This window comes from Zootoca vivipara, chromosome 1 (assembly GCF_965207765.1).
Source record: "Zootoca vivipara chromosome 1, rZooViv2.hap1.1, whole genome shotgun sequence".
Taxonomy (NCBI): domain Eukaryota; kingdom Metazoa; phylum Chordata; class Lepidosauria; order Squamata; family Lacertidae; genus Zootoca; species Zootoca vivipara.
The window spans coordinates 93908061-93925938 of NC_142582.1; the positions used below are offsets into that span (position 1 = coordinate 93908061).

Genomic DNA, 17878 nt, shown 5'->3' on the forward strand with positions numbered 1-17878 from the left:
GTACGCAGGCTGAGACCCTACTTGCCTGCAGACTGTCTCGCCGGAGTGGTGCATGCTCTGGTTATCTCCCACTTGGACCACTGCAATGTGTTCTATGTGGGGCTACCTTTGAAGGTGACCCGGAAACTACAACTCATCCAGAATGCGGCAGCTAGACTGGTGACTGGGAACCGCCACCGAGACCACATAACACCGGTCTTGAAAGATCTACATTGGCTCCCAGTACGTTTCCGAGCACAGTTCAAAGTGTTTGTGCTAACCTTTAAAGCCCTAAATGGCCTCGGTCCAGTATACCTGAAGGAGCATCTCCACCCCCATCATTCTGCCTGGACACTGAGGTCCAGTACCGAGGGCCTTCTGGTGGTTCCCTCGTTGCAAGAAGCCATGTTGCAGGGAACCAGACAGAGGGCCTTCTCGGTGGTGGCACCCGCCCTGGGGAACGCCCTCCCATCAGATGTCAAAGAAAAAAAACAGCTACCAGATTTTTAGAAGACATCTGAAGGCAGCCCTGTTTAGGGAGGCTTTTAATGTTTAATAGATTATTTTATTTCATTTTTCTGTTGTAAGCCGCCCAGAGTGGCTGGGGAAACCCAACCAGATGGGCGGGGTATAAATAATAAATTATTATTATTATTGTCCAGCCATTCTGTAAAAAAAATAAAAAATCTAAGTTGGTTTGTTTTATTAAGTATAGCAAATATACCAAAATCAAAACAATATATTCAAAATCATATTAATCCTTCAAAGTAAAAATTGATTAAAAAATAAGAATCCTTTTTAAGAGCCAATGCCTTAAACGGCCTGATACGGGGAGGAGTTGGAGTCTTGGCTGCTCAGCGTAAAGCAAGCAGTGTGGAGCTTCACCTTAGGCAGAGTGCCCTGGCATCTTAATGCCACCGCAGAAAAGGTCGTGGCCTAGCGCAGGGATGGGAAACCTCACACCTGGGAACCAAATGCTGCCCTCCAAGCCTCTCTCTCTTGGGAATCTGCCCTTGGGATTCTCCCCAGGCCATACCCACCTCCCACTCAGCAACACCCATCACTGGCTCTGCTTTGCATTCTCCCTGAGTGTTTCTGGCCTGGCTGGAATCTGCCCTTGAACTCTGATAATGCTTCCTTATTGCTTGCCTAGACGGGGGATAGAGAGGGCTGGGTATGCAGAAATGAGCCTACCCTCTCTTCACTCTGGCCCTGCCTGCCAGTGACATGTGAAATACAGACGGGCCTGGCTCTAGGGGTAGTCTCGGGGGCGCCAGGGCGCCGGGCCGGCAGGAGGGCGCTGCGCTGCAAAGCCGCGTGGAAGCCATGCTGCGCGCTGCCCCCGCCCACCAGGGCGGGGGCGCCAGAGCGATCTCCGCGCCACGGCGCCACGGCGCCCGACCGGCTTGAGATGGCCCTGAATCCAGAAGATTGGCCTGAAGGAAATACAGCCCTCAGGTTGAAAATAGCTTCCTATCTATGGCCTAGGCTAGGGTTTGGGCTAATTCATATGTGTGGGTGCTTCTTGCGATACTCTTAAGATCCCAGTTCATCTTCACAGCAACACTTTAGGGTAGCTTAGGCTACTGAGTTGTCCAAGGGCTGAGGAGGATCCTGGCTCACCAAGAGCAAGTGTATGTGGGGTTTAGTGCTATTTCCCTTAAAATATATCCCTTGCGATTGCCAGCGGATACATGTACCCTCCTCAAACCAGCGCACTGCAGAAGGTTCCTGGTATTTGATATCAGCCTCTTTCTGCTTCAGTGGAGACTAAATGGAATTGCAGTATCATTTCCCTCTCCCATACATGACAGTAAAGCAAATCCCCATGGTCTAAGAAGGAGAAACCTTATTACTACCGGTATCATAGCCTGCCCTCCTGCCCAGTGCCCAATATTTTCCCTGGCACCAATATCCCAGTTGTCAGCAGAGAGTTGAGTAATCTCTCTCTCTCTCTCTCTCTCTCTCTCTCTCTCTCTCTCTCTCTCTCTCTCTCTCTCTCTCTCTCTCTCTCTGTGTGGGTCTTTTAGTATCGGGTTTCCTCAGAGACCTCTCTGTACTCTGCCCCCTCTTTCATTTTGGTAATAGCTGCATTTAACAGGCTGCTGTTTTATGCAACAGTGCATTTAAGTTTCAGAGTAGTGTATCCAGATCCAGTGAAGCATAATGGTTAATTAGTATGCAGCAAATCATGTTTAAATTGGACGTCTATGGTTTGTGGACTGTTTGAATTGCTTTTTTATTAACAGTGTATAGAGAGATCATATATCATGAGTTAATACGCTTCCTGTCTAAAGAGGTAAGTGCCACATCATGATTGTAGGAATGAAATGAAATTGGGGTCAGATGACAAATGGAGTAAATGGAGGCGAGTCCTTCTGAGCCACCCGATATTTTCAAAGTTTTCACTTTTTTTGGGGGGGGGAATCAAGGGGGGATGGAGGGGTGAAGGACAAAGAGATAATTAAGCAAACTTTACTTTTTACTAGCTCAGTAGTAGGGGAAGGGATATAGCTCAGTGGCAGAGCAAATGCTTTGCAAGCAGAATATCTCAGTCTCAGTCTCCGACATCTCCAGGTAAGGGTGGCAAAAATTATTGTCTGAAATCATGGAGACCCATTGCTAGACAGTGTAGTGTAGAGACAATAAAGAAGTAGAGGTGCTTTTAGACTGTCACTATTTTGGAGTGGGAGCCAATCACATACTGGCAAATTCAACTTGTGTAATAATAAACAAGAGGCCTTGAGCAACATACCTGCTTCCCCAAAAGATCAGACTTTTTGTGATAAGGGAAGTTATGGGAAAATGCATGGGAAAGTGTGATAGAACCTTATGACACAACAACCATCTAACCTATACTGTATAACAAAAATGATTGCCTTGTGGGAAGAGTCTCATAAGTGAAAATAATAATAATGAAATTTAATGACCATTCATTCTGATACGTTTGCAGGGTGGTTAGAATAGATTACCTCAAGGTATAAGGGTTATCCCACCCTTTGGCTGCGTTTTCCTACCCCTTTCACCAAAAATCTACTCTTTTGGGGAAGCAGGTTTGTTGCACAAGAACTCCCAGTCAGCAACAATCGCAGAACCTGAAGTTGCTGGTATTTGAGTGAAGCCCATGTCAATAGAGATTAAGCACTTAAATGGCTTTATTGCCCATGGTAGCAGCCAACTGAATCCTGTTCCCTATCCTGGATGTAAATAAGTGACTGGCTTTCTCAGCATCTTCTTCCTCTTCACTTCCAGTCTCACAGCTGGAGGCAGTAGAACGCTTCACCATCTCTTTTTGTTTTAATGACCCTGAACAATTTAGTATAATCAGCAAACCTGGCCACCTCACTGCTCATCCCTAACTCAATATTGTTTATGAACAAGTTAAAAACACAGGTCTCAATACCAATCCTTCACTTTCTGCACCCCTCCATTTGAAGAACTATTCGTTTATTACTACTCTCTCCTCCTTCCTGCTACATTACCAATTCCATATATTTCCAGTTCACTGCTGTTAAAGGCACAGGAGGAGAAACAGATAAAAAGATGGCAACCTTCAGTGCTGGATAGAGATGGGGAACAATTCCTCCCCTTAAATCACAGCATTTGTGTGCGTATTCTATTGCACTTCATGTATTTCTGCTGTAAAAAATAGACGAATTCTGCAATAAAATGGGCAAGCATGTAACGTAAACTATCTTTGGTGAAATGTGCTCTCTTGAGACATAGACAGAAAAAATGAATGCTAGATACGACACTGAAATGGGGTTTCTGCCTTGTTATTACTGTGCCTGTCTCTGTGACAGTTTGATGTTCAACTAAAAAAAGGCCCCAAGCAATTAGCAGGAATAAAGGTTGCTCATTCAAGCTCAGACTTGCCTTCTCAGCATCCTCTGTTTCTTTGAACTGCTCCAGGGAATTGTCTTCTTTGTATTTTACTCTTCTCTTCATGTTTAAAGCTCAGGAGAACTACTGACTCTGTACTCTCATGTAGCTTTCAAAAGCTACCACTTTCAGATGTTGCAAAATCAGCTCAGGAATACTTTTATGTCAGGAGCCTTGAATCAGCCCAATATTATTTCACTAGGCACAGGGCAAGAAGTGTGGGGCTGTATTTCTCCATGGGACAAGCTTTACTATCCACAGTCATTCATCTCTTCTGTGAACATATCCAGAATTAAATCATGCCCGACAGCTGTCTGTCATGTTTGGGAGGATATTACATGATATTTGCTCGTTTGTCTTTACCACTACGGAGAAATTGAAGGAGGAACTATCCCCAGCTTGCATTTACTGAAATATCAGGATTGCAGGGGTGGACCCTTGCAGGGTAAATTCTCCCTTCAAATCCCATGGGAAGTGGCTGTAGCTCAGTGGTAGGGCATTTGCATTGCACATAGATGGTGTTAAGTACAAACCCTGCATCTTCAGGCAGGACTGGGAGAGATCCCCATATGAAAAGCTAGAGACAAATCAATACACCAGCGTTTTCTCAATCTCGTGTGCCCAGATGTTGTGGGATTACCACTGGCGGAGGAAGAGGAGTGCGGGGGGAGCACCCTGCCCCCGGCAGCGTGATCCTGGTGGGGTTCCATCGTGGCTGCCCCCCCGCCCATGCTGGGTGCCCCACCCCCACAGGCGGCACCCCCACCCCCAGAACGCATGCCCCACCCCCAGGATGTGCACCCTGCCCCTGTGGGCAGCGCCCCCGGGACATGACCAGCCCCGCCCCCACCTGCTCTCCGCCACCCCCGGTGCCGGAGCTCCGCCACTGGGGACTACAACTCCTACCATCCCTAGGAGGATGGGAGTTGTAGTCCAACAACATCTGGGGACCCGAGGTTGAAAAAGGCTGCAGTTGACAATACTGAGCTAGATGGAGCAATGGTCCGACTCAGTATAAGACAGCTTACTATGTTCCCCAAACTGGTCTAGAGCCCCACTGGTGGGGGGAATTCTAAGATGAAGAGGGGACTTCTGTTTTTGGAAACCTTTAAAACACACATACACAAACACACAAACACACACACACACAAAACCTCTTTGCTTATAAAGTGGTGTTTTGCCTCTGAAAGTTGGGCTATATTTGCATCTGCATCCATAAATTAGCATATGCAAATTTTATGCAAATTTCTGTCATGGGCCTCCCTGAACGTGAACAAAATGTACAAAACCCCATTTAAATAAAAAAAATAAACCAGGATGGGTGAGACAAACTGGCTTTATCCTCTTTTTTCCTACAACTGTTGCCCTATAGTTGCGTGCGTGTTTAAACCCAACCAGTCACTTTCTATCACTCAGGATGCTTCCAGATGGGATGAATTGTGGGGTGGATGCTTCGCATGCATGCAGGGTTGCTGTTGTTTTTGTGGTATCTGCACAATGTTGTTCTTCTTTCTGGGAAAAATTTGAAACTGTTGGCAATGTCCCTTTTCTGATACCTCAAAGATCTGCTTACAGCATTAAATCCCTGTCTGAAAACACTCCAACCACGATACTTTTAAATGGATTTCATACCTGCTCTCCTGTGTGCATGATGATGTACTTAGTGTCAGCTCCTATCGCATTGGTTTGCCTATCTGCACAGCCAGTCTGGGTCAATTTTGTGATGTTTGGCTATGCAGTGTTGAATGTTATCTGTTAACTCTGTTCCATCCTGTTTCCCCCTTTGTTCTTGTTATTTTTTAAACCAATTCACAAACCAAGAACTTATACATTGACCGCTAATAATGAACCATATGTTGCAGACATTACTGCAGATATATTATTCTGTTTTTGTGATATACAAATGACATGCGGAAACTTGGTCTATTAATTTGCATCATTTATTATCCTTGTTTATAAAACCCAATAAAAAAGTTATGTTATAAGAAGAAGAAGGTAGGATTCAGGTAGGGGTGGATGACGATTTGGAGATCTTGAGTTCGCTTTTGCTTTTCACTCCTTCAGAAAGTGGTGGACTCTCCTTCCTTGGAGGTTGTTAAGCAGAGGTTGGGTGGCCATGTGTCATAGATACTTTAGTTGAGATTTCTGCATTGCAGGGGGTTGGACTGGATGACCCTTAGGAACCCTTTCCAACTCTACAATTCTATGATTGTCTGATTCTATCACTCCTAGTGGGACTGCCAGTTTGCACCCAGCACAGCTGTTGCAAAGTCAGGCAATTGTTCCTGCAGCTGCCATGTATGGTTACAAAACTCAGACCAACCAAAGTAATAAATAGTGAGAGCTTTTTGGCAGCAGAAGACCTAGAAGTTGACAGGATTCTGTATGAATTGGTAGCCAGCTGCATCAGCTAGACAGGAGACAAAGCAGCCCTGTGTGCTGTACGCAAAGCATGTCTGGCTGTTGTTAGGAAGCTGGCTGTCAGAAGAGAGAGCAGGATTCATGCTCGTACCAGTCTTTCTCCCATTCAGGTGAGTGGAAATAAGGAGAGCTGAATTTTCATGGAAACTGTCCGTCCCGGGTTCCGGTTTCCGCCTGCAGGAATGGCGGACCTGTTTTCCATCTCTCTGACCTTCGTGAGGAATTTGGCGGTTGCTAGGGGAGTAAATGGCAACCCCCTACCCTCTCCGGGGGTTACGGAGAGGGGCCGCTGGCCCGCGATGCCCCCAGACCCACTCCGACTGTTTTTGGAGTGGGGGGAGCTTGGGCTGAGCACTTACGAGGGCCAGGACTCCCGGACGCTAATCTGCATGGCGGGGATTTCCATGGTTAAAGAAGATAATTAGGCTTAAATCTATGGACATACTTCAGAAGGAGGGGAAGAAGCGCTGTTTACTGCTGAGAAATTTATGCTGCTGAGGGAGAGGAGTCAAAGACTGTACTGCATCTGGAAGAAGGATTGATGGGGACGGAGCGATAAGGGAAGTGAGTTTTTATTTTTTTTTCTTCATATTGTTGCCTCGTACCTTCCCGGACGCGATGTCCTGGCTTGTTTGGAGTGAAAGAGAAGCAAAAGACTGTGTGAGTTGAACTTTATAACTGTTGTTACTGAGCATATTTTTTAAAGATGTGGAGTTGCCGATGAGAAAAGCCCCCCCCCTAGTCGGACGGAAGGAGTTCTGGACGCGTTCGGAGGATTTATGAGCTGTGACGCACTTTAAATTGGAGCAGCGACCTGAAGCTAAGTTCAGCTATAGGGCAAGGAGATCCATTAATTTACCAAGAGTTTATGGTTTGATGTTTGGGTCTCCTGCCTGGAAAAGCTGTAAATTCTATAATGATCGTAAATCTTCATGGCTATGAGAGAAAACGAAAGTGATTTGAGCTTTTTAAGATGGCGCTGCTTCGAGCTGCTTCGACGCAACAGGGAGCTCCATTAAGAAGATTTATGGGGAGGCTGGACTGATTAACTCACACAGGAGAAAGAACATCTGTGAAACTTTGTTTGATATTTATCTCAGCAGCTGGGAAACAATCGGATGAAAGTGGAAAACATCTATGTGACTGTAAGGGGAAGATCTGGATTATTATGAACTTGGAGGACGATTTGAACTTTAGAAAAAAGACGGCAGTGGACAGTTGCGAGGAATTCCCAATTTCTTGAAGCATGGGAACCCAAATAAAAAATTCTTTAGATGATTTGGCATAACATTCGGTTTGATTGATATATATATGTGTATAATTTGAAATATTGAATGTGATATAATTGGTTTTAATTGGAAAATTAATAAAAATATTTTAAAAAAAAGAAAAAAAAAGAAACTGTCCGTCCCAGACACCAGGGTATTCTTCATTTTGGATAATCTGCCTGTTGCTCAGTTGTGACAATTGAACAACACATTTATAAAGTGCCTGGAGCTGTTCAAACAGACTATTAGTATGCCTACAATTGATGCTTATTTAAATTATTAGCAATTGGCACCTAACCCAAAAAAATCCAAAAATTATGTTCTTCTCTTGCAAGACTAAGCATATGTTAAGAAAGAGATTTGATGGCTGGTTTCTTTTAGAACATAGTATCATTTATTCTCTTTATAAAACATGCTCTTTGAAATGTACGGTATGTTTGCCCATATCTTTGATTTGGAGAAAGGCAGCGCTTTTTTCTTTAAAAATATTTAGGGATACTCTCATTTTGACTCAAGGAAATCACCATTTTATAGCTCAAATCAGGAAAAAGAAATACAGTAAATGGACAAAAGTACAAAGATTCACAAAATGTTTAGGGGTATGCATCCCCCTGCATTCCCCCCCCCGGGGGGGGGGAAGCACTGGAGAAAGGGCTATAAAAATCACCATGTCAGAAATTGCCACAAGGGCAAGGGTGGTACAAACCCCCAGAAGTTTGTTTACAACCCCCAGCCTGCATGAATGCATGCATGTCGATTGGTGGGAGAACGTGAATAAAAGTTTTTGGCCTCTGTATGGAGTCGTTGGCCTCCATGATGTCCTGGGAGACAATGGAGGAGAGTCCTGTTAATAGTAGCCTGAAAGCCCCTCTTCACTACCCCAGGAGAGAGTTGGGGTGGGTTTCTTGGATGTTTGAAGCTGAGTCTTGGATCCAAACTATGAGAGATAGGTGCATCTGGAGCATGTGGAAGTTTTGCATTCTACTTTTTATTTCTGTGTTGGGCATTATTCTCTCTCCCCTGTTTGGTTTCAAGCTGTCAGATTAGGTTTGTTTGTTCATATTGTTTCAAACAAACTTGTACAGATGTTTTTTTGTGTATTTATTTAGTGATGCTATTATTTCTCATTGTGTGTGTGTGTGTGTGTGTGTGTGTGTGTTTGTTATATATTGTTATATATCAGATGTCAAAGAAATTAAAAACTATCCGACTTTTAGAAGACATCTGAAGGCAGCCCTGTTTAGGGAAGTTTTTAATATCTGATAAATTATTGTATTTTAATGTTTTGTTGGAAGCTGCCAGAGTGGCTGGAGAAACCCAGCCATATGGGTGGGGTATAAATTATTATTATTATTATTAATTCAATTATTCACTTGATACGTTGCGAGCCACTTGGGGCACAGTTTTGTGGGAAAGTATCATACAAATAAATAGATGAGGCTGATCATGAAAATCTTGCAGTACGGAAGCCTCTGTTCAGCATTTCAGCTACCCCCATTTCACCATACCTGCCAAGTCTCCCGTTTTTTGTGGGAAACCCCAGTTTTTAAAGCCGTTTCCCACTGTTGTCCCAAATGGCGCAATATCCCGTAATTCCCCCGGATTTTCAAAAATTGGGCAGAGCGGCACCGGAAGTCACTTCTATGAGTAGAAGCGACTTCCGGTGCCACTCTGCCCATGTCTGGGCACTGGAAATTGGGCAGCGCCGGCACCGGCACCTGGACATGCGTAGAAGTGACTTCCGGTGCCACGCCGCTGCTGATCCCGGATTTGTCAATCCGGGAGTTGACGGGTATGCATTTTACCCCCGCCCCCAGTTTTCTGCCCCCTCCAACAGCCAGCCAAGATCCTCAATGGACTGTTATGAGGGCCTTCCACTTTAGGGATTCCCACCCCCAAAATATTTTTGCACTTCTGTGAGGTTCAAGATTCCTCCAAGTCTCCTTCCCTCTTGCGTACTGGGATGTGGGGTGGCTTTTGGACTACATAGCAAGATAATATCGGCTGATGTGAACTCCAGCCCTAGTGGAACATGAAGTTACTGTTTTCGAAATGGTGCCACTTGCTAAAAGCCTTTATTGTTGCTCAGTGGCTACTGGGGAACTTGGATAAATCAAGTGGATTATGTGTACATGATGCTGGGCTTTGAGACTGGCGCCAGCAGAGAGATATGTATTGTGGGTTCCTCCTCATAATAGTTCAGATGAACTGCTGTTCTCTGATTAATAATGTAAATATTACAAAACTCCAATAGGTCTCCAGCGACTGCTTTCCAAGAGAAACTAAATCTGATCAAGCATTGCCTTCCTGGAACTTCTCATTGCTCTGGGAAGTGGAGTGAGTGTAGCACGATAAATTCTAAGCATCGTTATACACTCCTCTCTTTCCCTGAGTGGTGATAAGTCCCAGGAATAGCATTTCTGAGTCATTTCCTTTGGCTGAGAATGTACCGGAGATTTATGGTGCCTTGGTAATATCTCTTTGTTTACAAATAAGCAAGCAGAGATATTGCAGACAACACAAGTGCTAATCTCACACGAGCTCCTCATGAAGCTACAGCTGTACCTCTGCTTTAGCCAACTGCAGCGAGGAATATAGCAAGCTGCCATATTATCAGGGCCAGGCTATTTGCCTATTTAGCCTAGTACTGTCAACTCTGACTAGCAGTGACTCTCCAGGTCTCAAACTGAGAGGGCTTTCCCATCACCTGTTGTGGGGCCTTCAAAATGATAGGATGTGTTCTGCCACTGAACAATAGTCACTTGGCAAAGTTTCATCTTTCTGTGTCTCTGTGGCAATTCTGATGCTTCCACTCCAGATGTCCTCCAGCTGCATGCCAAGGCCCCACAACGCAGTTGCTCCCTATGTAATGAGCAACTATACAAGACAGCAGCATATAGATTTTTAGTTCAAATAGGCCACAAGTTTATTGGTTACAGGTGTTGTTCAGACTACTCCTGAGTAACGAGCTTCCACATACTTGTCTTTCAACAGTCTTTATTGGTGCACGTTATTTACAGTGTAGTGAGCTGTCGGTTCATGACTTCTCATTCCGTTTCAGAATCCGGCACTGCCCCTTTTCGCGACTTTGACCAACATAAAAGCCTCGGGACAGTGAATCTCCTCCCCTTTCTCCTCCTACGATCTGCTTTCTCCCTGTCCACCCTTCCCGCCTCTCTCTTCCCGCCTGTGGAGCAGGGGCTCTCCCATGCTGCCAGAGACCTGGCACTCCTTCTCCGTCTCCTGACTAGCCCCTTCAGACCCCGCGCTTTCATGACTGCTTGGAGACGGACTGCTCCTGATGAGAGGGGGGGTTCTCTATAACTTCTCCCCCTTACAGGTGTGAAAGGTTTGGCATTGGGTGAAGCCACTGCTTTAAATCCAGCCCATCTACTGTGAGTGTATCTAAGGGTAAATCACAACATGGGGGAGGCCCTATGACCTACATCAAATAGGAGTACCCCCGAGGGTGTCCCCTGTGGAGAAGTTCTATGGCCCTAGTCCCCATCTGGGCATCAGACAGAAGCAACCCTTCATAGATCCCTTTAACAGAATAACCTTAACCAAGAAGGGGAGGCAGAGGCTACAACATCACCTCCAGACCAGACTAAGACCTACCCAATGCCTAACCTCACAAAGTTGTGAGAATTACTATGAGGTTGGTGAAAACCAAGTGGCCAATGCCAATTGGCCAAGAGGGAAAATTCCTGCCCAGCCCTGAATAATGGCGACTGATATGGGAGATCCAATGAAAAAATCGAAGAGGAATGCCTGGCCACAATTTATTCCCTTAGGGGCAGGCCCATTGACTGGTTAGACCCTCCCCCTGGCAGGCCTGCAGTCTTCCCCAGCTGGCCACCAGATCACTGATGTTAAAGGAAAGCGGAATGTCCTTAATACTGCATATATATTTGTGCTCATGATTAGGGTGGTAATGGGAGATTCCTCTGTCAATACTATTTGCCCTGGAGAACTTTTGAGGCAGTCATACTGCTTCTAAACAGCACATAAGGTCCTGTTAAAATCCTGTAACTATTCATGCTACAAATGCTCTGGGGTTTTTTATTGTCCTGCTTTTGTTGTGTTAGACTCCCTCTAGACAGTAATAATGTAGAAGCATTCAAGAAGAATCAAAGAACGATTAATAAAGCAAAATAAATTTACCACCAATGCACTATTACTGGGTCAAGAACATGTTTCAGAATACACCTGTAATATAACAGCCATCTGGAGAGGTCCTTTGTCAAGAGTTTTTGCAAACTCGTGTACAAGCAGAAGCACTTCTTTTTTTGTTTATGTTCATTTATCACAATGCATCAAACAGCCCTTCTGTGACTGGAAGGTGCTTTCTGCATGCAAAAGGGTATCATTGGGGCCAACCCACAACCAATGTGATATTTTCCCTCTATAAAATGAGAACAATAACCTGCATCACAAGATTGTGGTGAGGGCCTGCACGATAACTGAGGATGATCTAGCGAAAGCTAAGCACCTTGCAGTCCCACTGAGAATGAAAATTTTGCTTAAATCATTCCCATGGACAACCAGATGGCTTCAGAGTGTTTAACTCTAGCTGAATCATGCTCAGAATTTGTAAAGCACTTTTCAGATCAAAAGTGCTATCGAAATAGCAAGGACTAACTAACTAACTAACTAACTAGAGAAATGTTCAAATGCTATTTGTGTGTGCTAATTTTGGTTGGAAGTGCTCATATTGATGGTAAAGACAAGGCTTTTAACTACAGATCTGCTTTTCCTTTCTGGCAGCAGTGTGGAATAGAAAGGATTTGGTAAGAATTTTGCTCTTCTTCCACATCTTGTTTCCCAACCTTTTCCTCTGTTCCATTGTCTGGACCTGAGAATCCTTGGTTTCTTCTGTATTGTCTGTTCTTAAAAAAATAAAATAACAATAAAGAAAAAATCCTGGCAGGAGAATCTGATCTTGTGCTGATGCTTCTTTGCTCCTGAATAAATGTTCCCTTTTGTGTCCTTGCAGGTGGATGAAAAGAGAATGGTGGAGAGGAGGTGGTCAGAGGGTGACAAGCATTCAGAGAATGTGCTTGTCAGAAAGGTGAGAGCAGTCTTTAATGACGATTTCCATGAACGGAGCAGGGTTGACTGCCTTAATTCACTAACCATCAGTGGCTGGATGTTGACAACATAAAACACCAATTCACAAGTCAATTCTGACTAAATGCACAAGAAGATTCTGATTAAACCTAAGGAAGAACTTTCTGACAGTAAGAGCCGTTTGACAATGGAACAAACTACCTTGGGAGGTGGTGCCCTTGCCTTTATTGTTGGTTTGCTTTTTTTTAAAAAAAACATTTTGTGGTTTGCCTCAGGTGCCAAAATGTCTTAGGCCAGCCCTGACAGTAGCTAGCAAAACATGCACAGCTGAACTACTTAAATCAGCACGGGTTGGCTTTGTGCCCTGATTTGCTACAGAGAGCATCCGGAGATGGCCCTAGTGCTCATGCCTTGGCCACAGTATTACCACCAGTACTGCATGGTCAATGACAGCAGTGAATGTAGGGAGAGACAGAGCTACAGGAAATTTTACTTAAAGTCTTTAGAAAGAATTCTTCCCCATCAGCGAATAAGGCAATTTTGCTTGCCACTATGTTTATCTCACACTGAGGTGACTTGTGGACACAAGACACGTGACCTCATTGTAAACAGAGATGTGTCAGACGCTAAAGGGGGGGGGGGAAGCAAGCACCTGATGCACCATTAATCGATGGCTTGATCCAGCCAATCTGTCTCCAGTACAGTATGGTGCAATGCTAAGTACCTGTAATGCCGTTTTGTGGAATGCCATCACCGTGCTGTTCAGCACACAGGCCACCAGAGGGTGCCAGAAGCACAGCACAGCTTTAGCCATCCCCACCTGAACATTACATTTTCAAACAGCAAAGGAACAGGAGGGGGAACTTGCTTGCCAAGTCCACTGCTTTAATTTGACAAGGACGGGAGGGACCTGCTTTACTTCGAGTGCAAAATGAAGCCATGGTGCTTTGCCTGAGGTTGAAAAGGTTTGTGGCAGGAAAATGCTCAGGCTGGGCATGCGACGCCTGTTCTGTCCCTGCGCCATCCTTGCACCACCGTGGAAATTCTTTCACTGCTCCATCAAGCCTTATGACTAAGACCTGTCACACACTATTCATTCTTGCAGCTGTAGTAAGCTCTTTGGGAAGGAGGGGTGTTGATCCAGAGGCTGCTAACTGCCGGCATTAATAACGAGAAACATGTCACTCTCAGAACGCAAGGGGGTGACTCTTTTTTTGCAATAGATTTGGCCCTGCTCACTGTTCAGTACAGACCCAGAAGGAAGCCTTGGCTCCCTTGAGCCGACGAATGCTCGTAATTAACGGAGCACAAATTGAATAAGCCTCCCTTTCCCGGTGAAGTGATTCATTAGCCTGAGCTCCAGCTGCAGCCCAGGGAGCACGGTGAGCTGATCTGATCTGTGTCACTCCCTTATGGCCCAGGAAGCGCAGCTGTGGCCAAGCTGAGCTGAGGCCCTGGTCAGTATGGTAAACAGCTCCCTGCCCTTGCCCTGAGCTGGCTCCCACAGTGAATATCTGCTGCTCACTTCCTTAATACAAAGTACAGTCATCCTTGGGAAAGCTGGGGTGCTCCTTACATCTCACATTGCCCAGAAGATATGTGATTCAAGCAGGCAAATCTGTAAACATGAGCTGCCACACTTTCAGTTAGAGTTGGCTATATTCTACAAAGCAGTTCACCATCCCTTCTGATGGCAGTTCCACCCCTCTTTTAGACTGAGGGGGTGTCGATATTTGGGGATCTACCACTCTTTTTTAAGCTATTAAAAATAAACATATTCTGGCTAAATCCAGAGTCTCTCACTTGAGCTCATAAGTCAACAAACAGTGGACTCCAGCTGGGATTCTTGCTGATTGATTTGCCAGGTTTGGAATATTCATTCCAATGCTCCTGCACAGTAATCTCCTAGATGTCCTGGATTCCCCCCACGATTCATAGATTTCATTCACATGCTATTCCAGTGCTCCAGCATGCTCTCTGATATAGAAATATATCTTATTTCTCATTTCCTCCTCCCAAGCATCAGACTCCTGAGTCTGGCAGTGGGAAGCAATTTTAGGGAGGCCAGAAACGGAAGTGGCTGGAGGGTGCCCTGAGCCTCTGAGGTGCTTTTCTATTGCTCACAGTAGAGATCCTAACTTCTTGCTTCTCCACCCACATGTGGGATGGGCTTGTCAGGCTCCTAAATTCCCTTTGGTAGAGAAGTGTTGCTGTTCTTTCTCTCCTTTGCCCACCCACATAGGTGTGTCTCCTTGGCAACAGGTTCCTCAGCCTCTAATTTTCCTCAGTTCTATTCTGATCTGCAATGAAATGCCAAGGATGTTAATTCTTGTTCATGGTGTGTGTGTGTGTGTGGGGGGGTGTCTTTGAAGGGGAGAAATATGGAATATTGATTTATCCACAGATAATGAACGTCACAGGACGTGTATATTCAGCAATATATTCTGGAGCCTCCCTTCAGTTCAAAGAGCTGCTGGTTGGCTCCCACATCTGGTAGGCTACACTAAACTCTTGCTGTGTTGATGGCTTTTCTTTCAAATTCATTCCTTCTTGTTCTGAGCAGCCACTTTTCGCTAAGGTCTTAAGCATTCAAGCAAGACCAGCATTCAGCTGCTACAACGCGGAATGGAACAATAAATCATGAGGCCTCAGGCAGCGCAAGCAAACAAATTTCCTGCTCAAAGTACATTGTTCTGACTTGTATACTGGAGGCTCATTATGCAGCATGCTCTGAGCTCCCTGTCCTTCTGGGACCAACTATACAGGTACAAACATTTATACGTAATGCACCACTAGAGCACTTTCCCCCAACATAGTGCCCGCCAGATATTTTGGACCACAATCCCCTTCAGGCCACGTCAACATGGCAATGCTGCCTGGGGCTGATGGGAGTTGTAGTCCAAAATATCTGGAGGGCACCAGGTTGACGGAGGCTGCTCTGTAGTGTGGCATAGTGGCTCGTTCATGAGGTGTTAACTAGGAAGGCCCAGTCTCAGCTGTCATCTCACTAGGCGGCCAGAGTTGAGCCACTCTCCCTCAATCTCACAATCCCATCTGCGGTATGAGATATATAGTGCCCTGCCTAACAATAGGACTCTCCTTTTGTTTATTTTACATTATTGTATTTTTCCTGCGGGAGAGAAGGAGAGAGGGTGGTTTTGTTTTTGTTTTTGTTTGCCTCAAGGTCCAAAAGAACCTGTTCAGCCTTGGGTACCAGGCCCCTTGATTTGAGGAGGGCACTGTTTACTGCTCCAGCTCAGGTAGTGAGCATCTGTTTTAACAAATCTTGTGAACAATGAGCTGTGCAAGCCATTTGTGTAACTGGGTGTGCCAGATGAGCAGTTAGCCATTTGCATTTGCCACCTCAGGAGTGTGTGTGGTGTCAACTGTTTGTTAATCGGCATTAGGTGCCTGTGCAGAATTATCTGTTCTGGCAAAGCATTTTGTCAGGTGTTGAATCTTGGAGTGCTTCTTGGAAGAGCATCAACACAAAAGTGTGCCTGGGTCGTTTGGAAGCCCACACAGAGGAGATAGTTCCTTTGTTCCTTAGGGTCCCCAAACATTGGCACCTAGATGCCTCCATTGCAGGCCCCTTTGACGTTCTGCAGCTCAGGAGGATATAGGAAATAAAGAGCATTTTAGCTACCCAAGACTCTCAAATTACTCAAGCAGGGGATTTTGATTGGGGTGATGTGCAACAATTTATTCCTAGCCACAATCTCCAAATGATACAAGTTTCCATGGGGTTCCAGGTACTTACCCAGGCTTTATGTTTCCTTTGGAATGAGGCACAGCAGAGACTGTGCTGTCTTTAGGTTATATGACTTATTTACACATAATATCCAGCCTATGATGGAGGGGTTGACTCAGGCTTTGTCTTCAGAACTATCAAAGAGCTGAAGGAGGGGCCCCACCCATTTGTTGTCTGGCAAAGAGCCCCTTTTTCCTTTGTTCTCTTAATGGCCCATTCACCAGATAATCACCTCATGAGGAAGCTAGCCTGTTTTATATTTTAACACTTGCTGGATTAAAGGATTAAAGGATTCTGGCACCCACAAACTCATAACAATATAAAGAGGAAAGAAGGCAGGTCAATACATTGTTTTTCTTTTAGGTTGGCCATTTATAATTAGTGTTTTATTCTCTTTTATAATGTTCCGCTGTGCTGTTTTTCTTACTTTGCTGCATTTTAGTTATTTGATTGTTTTAGGTTTTTTTTTAGTTTTTGTAGTTTTGTAAACCACTGTAATATCTCCATGAATTGTGGTGTATAAATACTTTAAATAAATAATAAGCTAAGTAGTATTTTTACCTGGTTTTTTTAAAAGCATAATTATACTGCCTTTTGACTATACAGTCTTTGAGGGGGCAGGACACGAGTGGTGCTGTGGTCTAAACCACTGAGCCTTTGGGGCTTGCTGATCGGATAGTCGGCAGTTCGAATCTGTGCAGTTTCTGTGTGTTCTGGTACTTGTCATGGTGTTCCATTGCACCAGAAGCAGTTTAGTCATGCTGGCCACATGACCCGGAAAGCTGCCTGGTGGACAAATGCCAGCTTCTTCGGCCTGAAAAGCAAGATGAGCACCGCACCCCATGGTCACCTTTGAGTGGACTTAATCCAGAGATCATTTACCTTTGAGATGGCTTAAAATATTAATAACCAATAGGCTCAGTTTGCAATAAAATCCAATTAAAACAGCACGAAACAGTGGGATATGTAAGCAAAACAACAAAAATAGCAGCAGATAAAAATAGCTTCCCAAACTGGAGCAGGAGCCGAGAAATGGAACCGCAAGAGAATAGCAGCTCAGCCATTCAATACGGAGGTGTAAAAAAACTGCCTTCATTTAGTCCCTAAAAGCCAATGATGACTTAGCACCTTATGATTCCATGGGGGGGGGCGGCTACAGAGATGACTTTCTTCCCTGTCAGCACCTACCTTATTTCTGAATGTGAGGGCGCCTGTCCAAAAAAGACAGCTTCACGGGGTCAAGCAGCACAAAAAACCCCAACGATCTTTATAAAAGCCCCTCCAGACATCATTTTGATTCTGCGTTCATGATTATGGTGCTATTGGAAGTGGCCATGCGCAATCCAGCTTTCAATGCTAGTTGCACCTACAAACATTTCAGGGTGGCCAGACTGCATTGTTTCTAATCGGTGTATATCCTGTAGCCTGAAATCCCATAACTTTTCACATCACAAATGTTCTGGGTTGGTTTTTTTATTGTCCTTTTTTGTTGTTGCACCTGAGCCCC

The 17878-nt window shown here is 44.9% G+C and overlaps 1 protein-coding gene across 1 annotated transcript in view; it reads left to right on the top strand.

The window, feature by feature from the left end:
* CCDC9B (coiled-coil domain containing 9B) overlaps positions 1-17878 on the top strand; it is a 54893-nt gene that overhangs the window by 18748 nt on the left and 18267 nt on the right. Inside the window, exon 6 of the mRNA XM_035111128.3 lies at positions 12547-12621. Coding sequence (XP_034967019.2) covers positions 12547-12621 — 75 coding nt within the window. The remainder of the gene's footprint in view (positions 1-12546; positions 12622-17878) is intronic.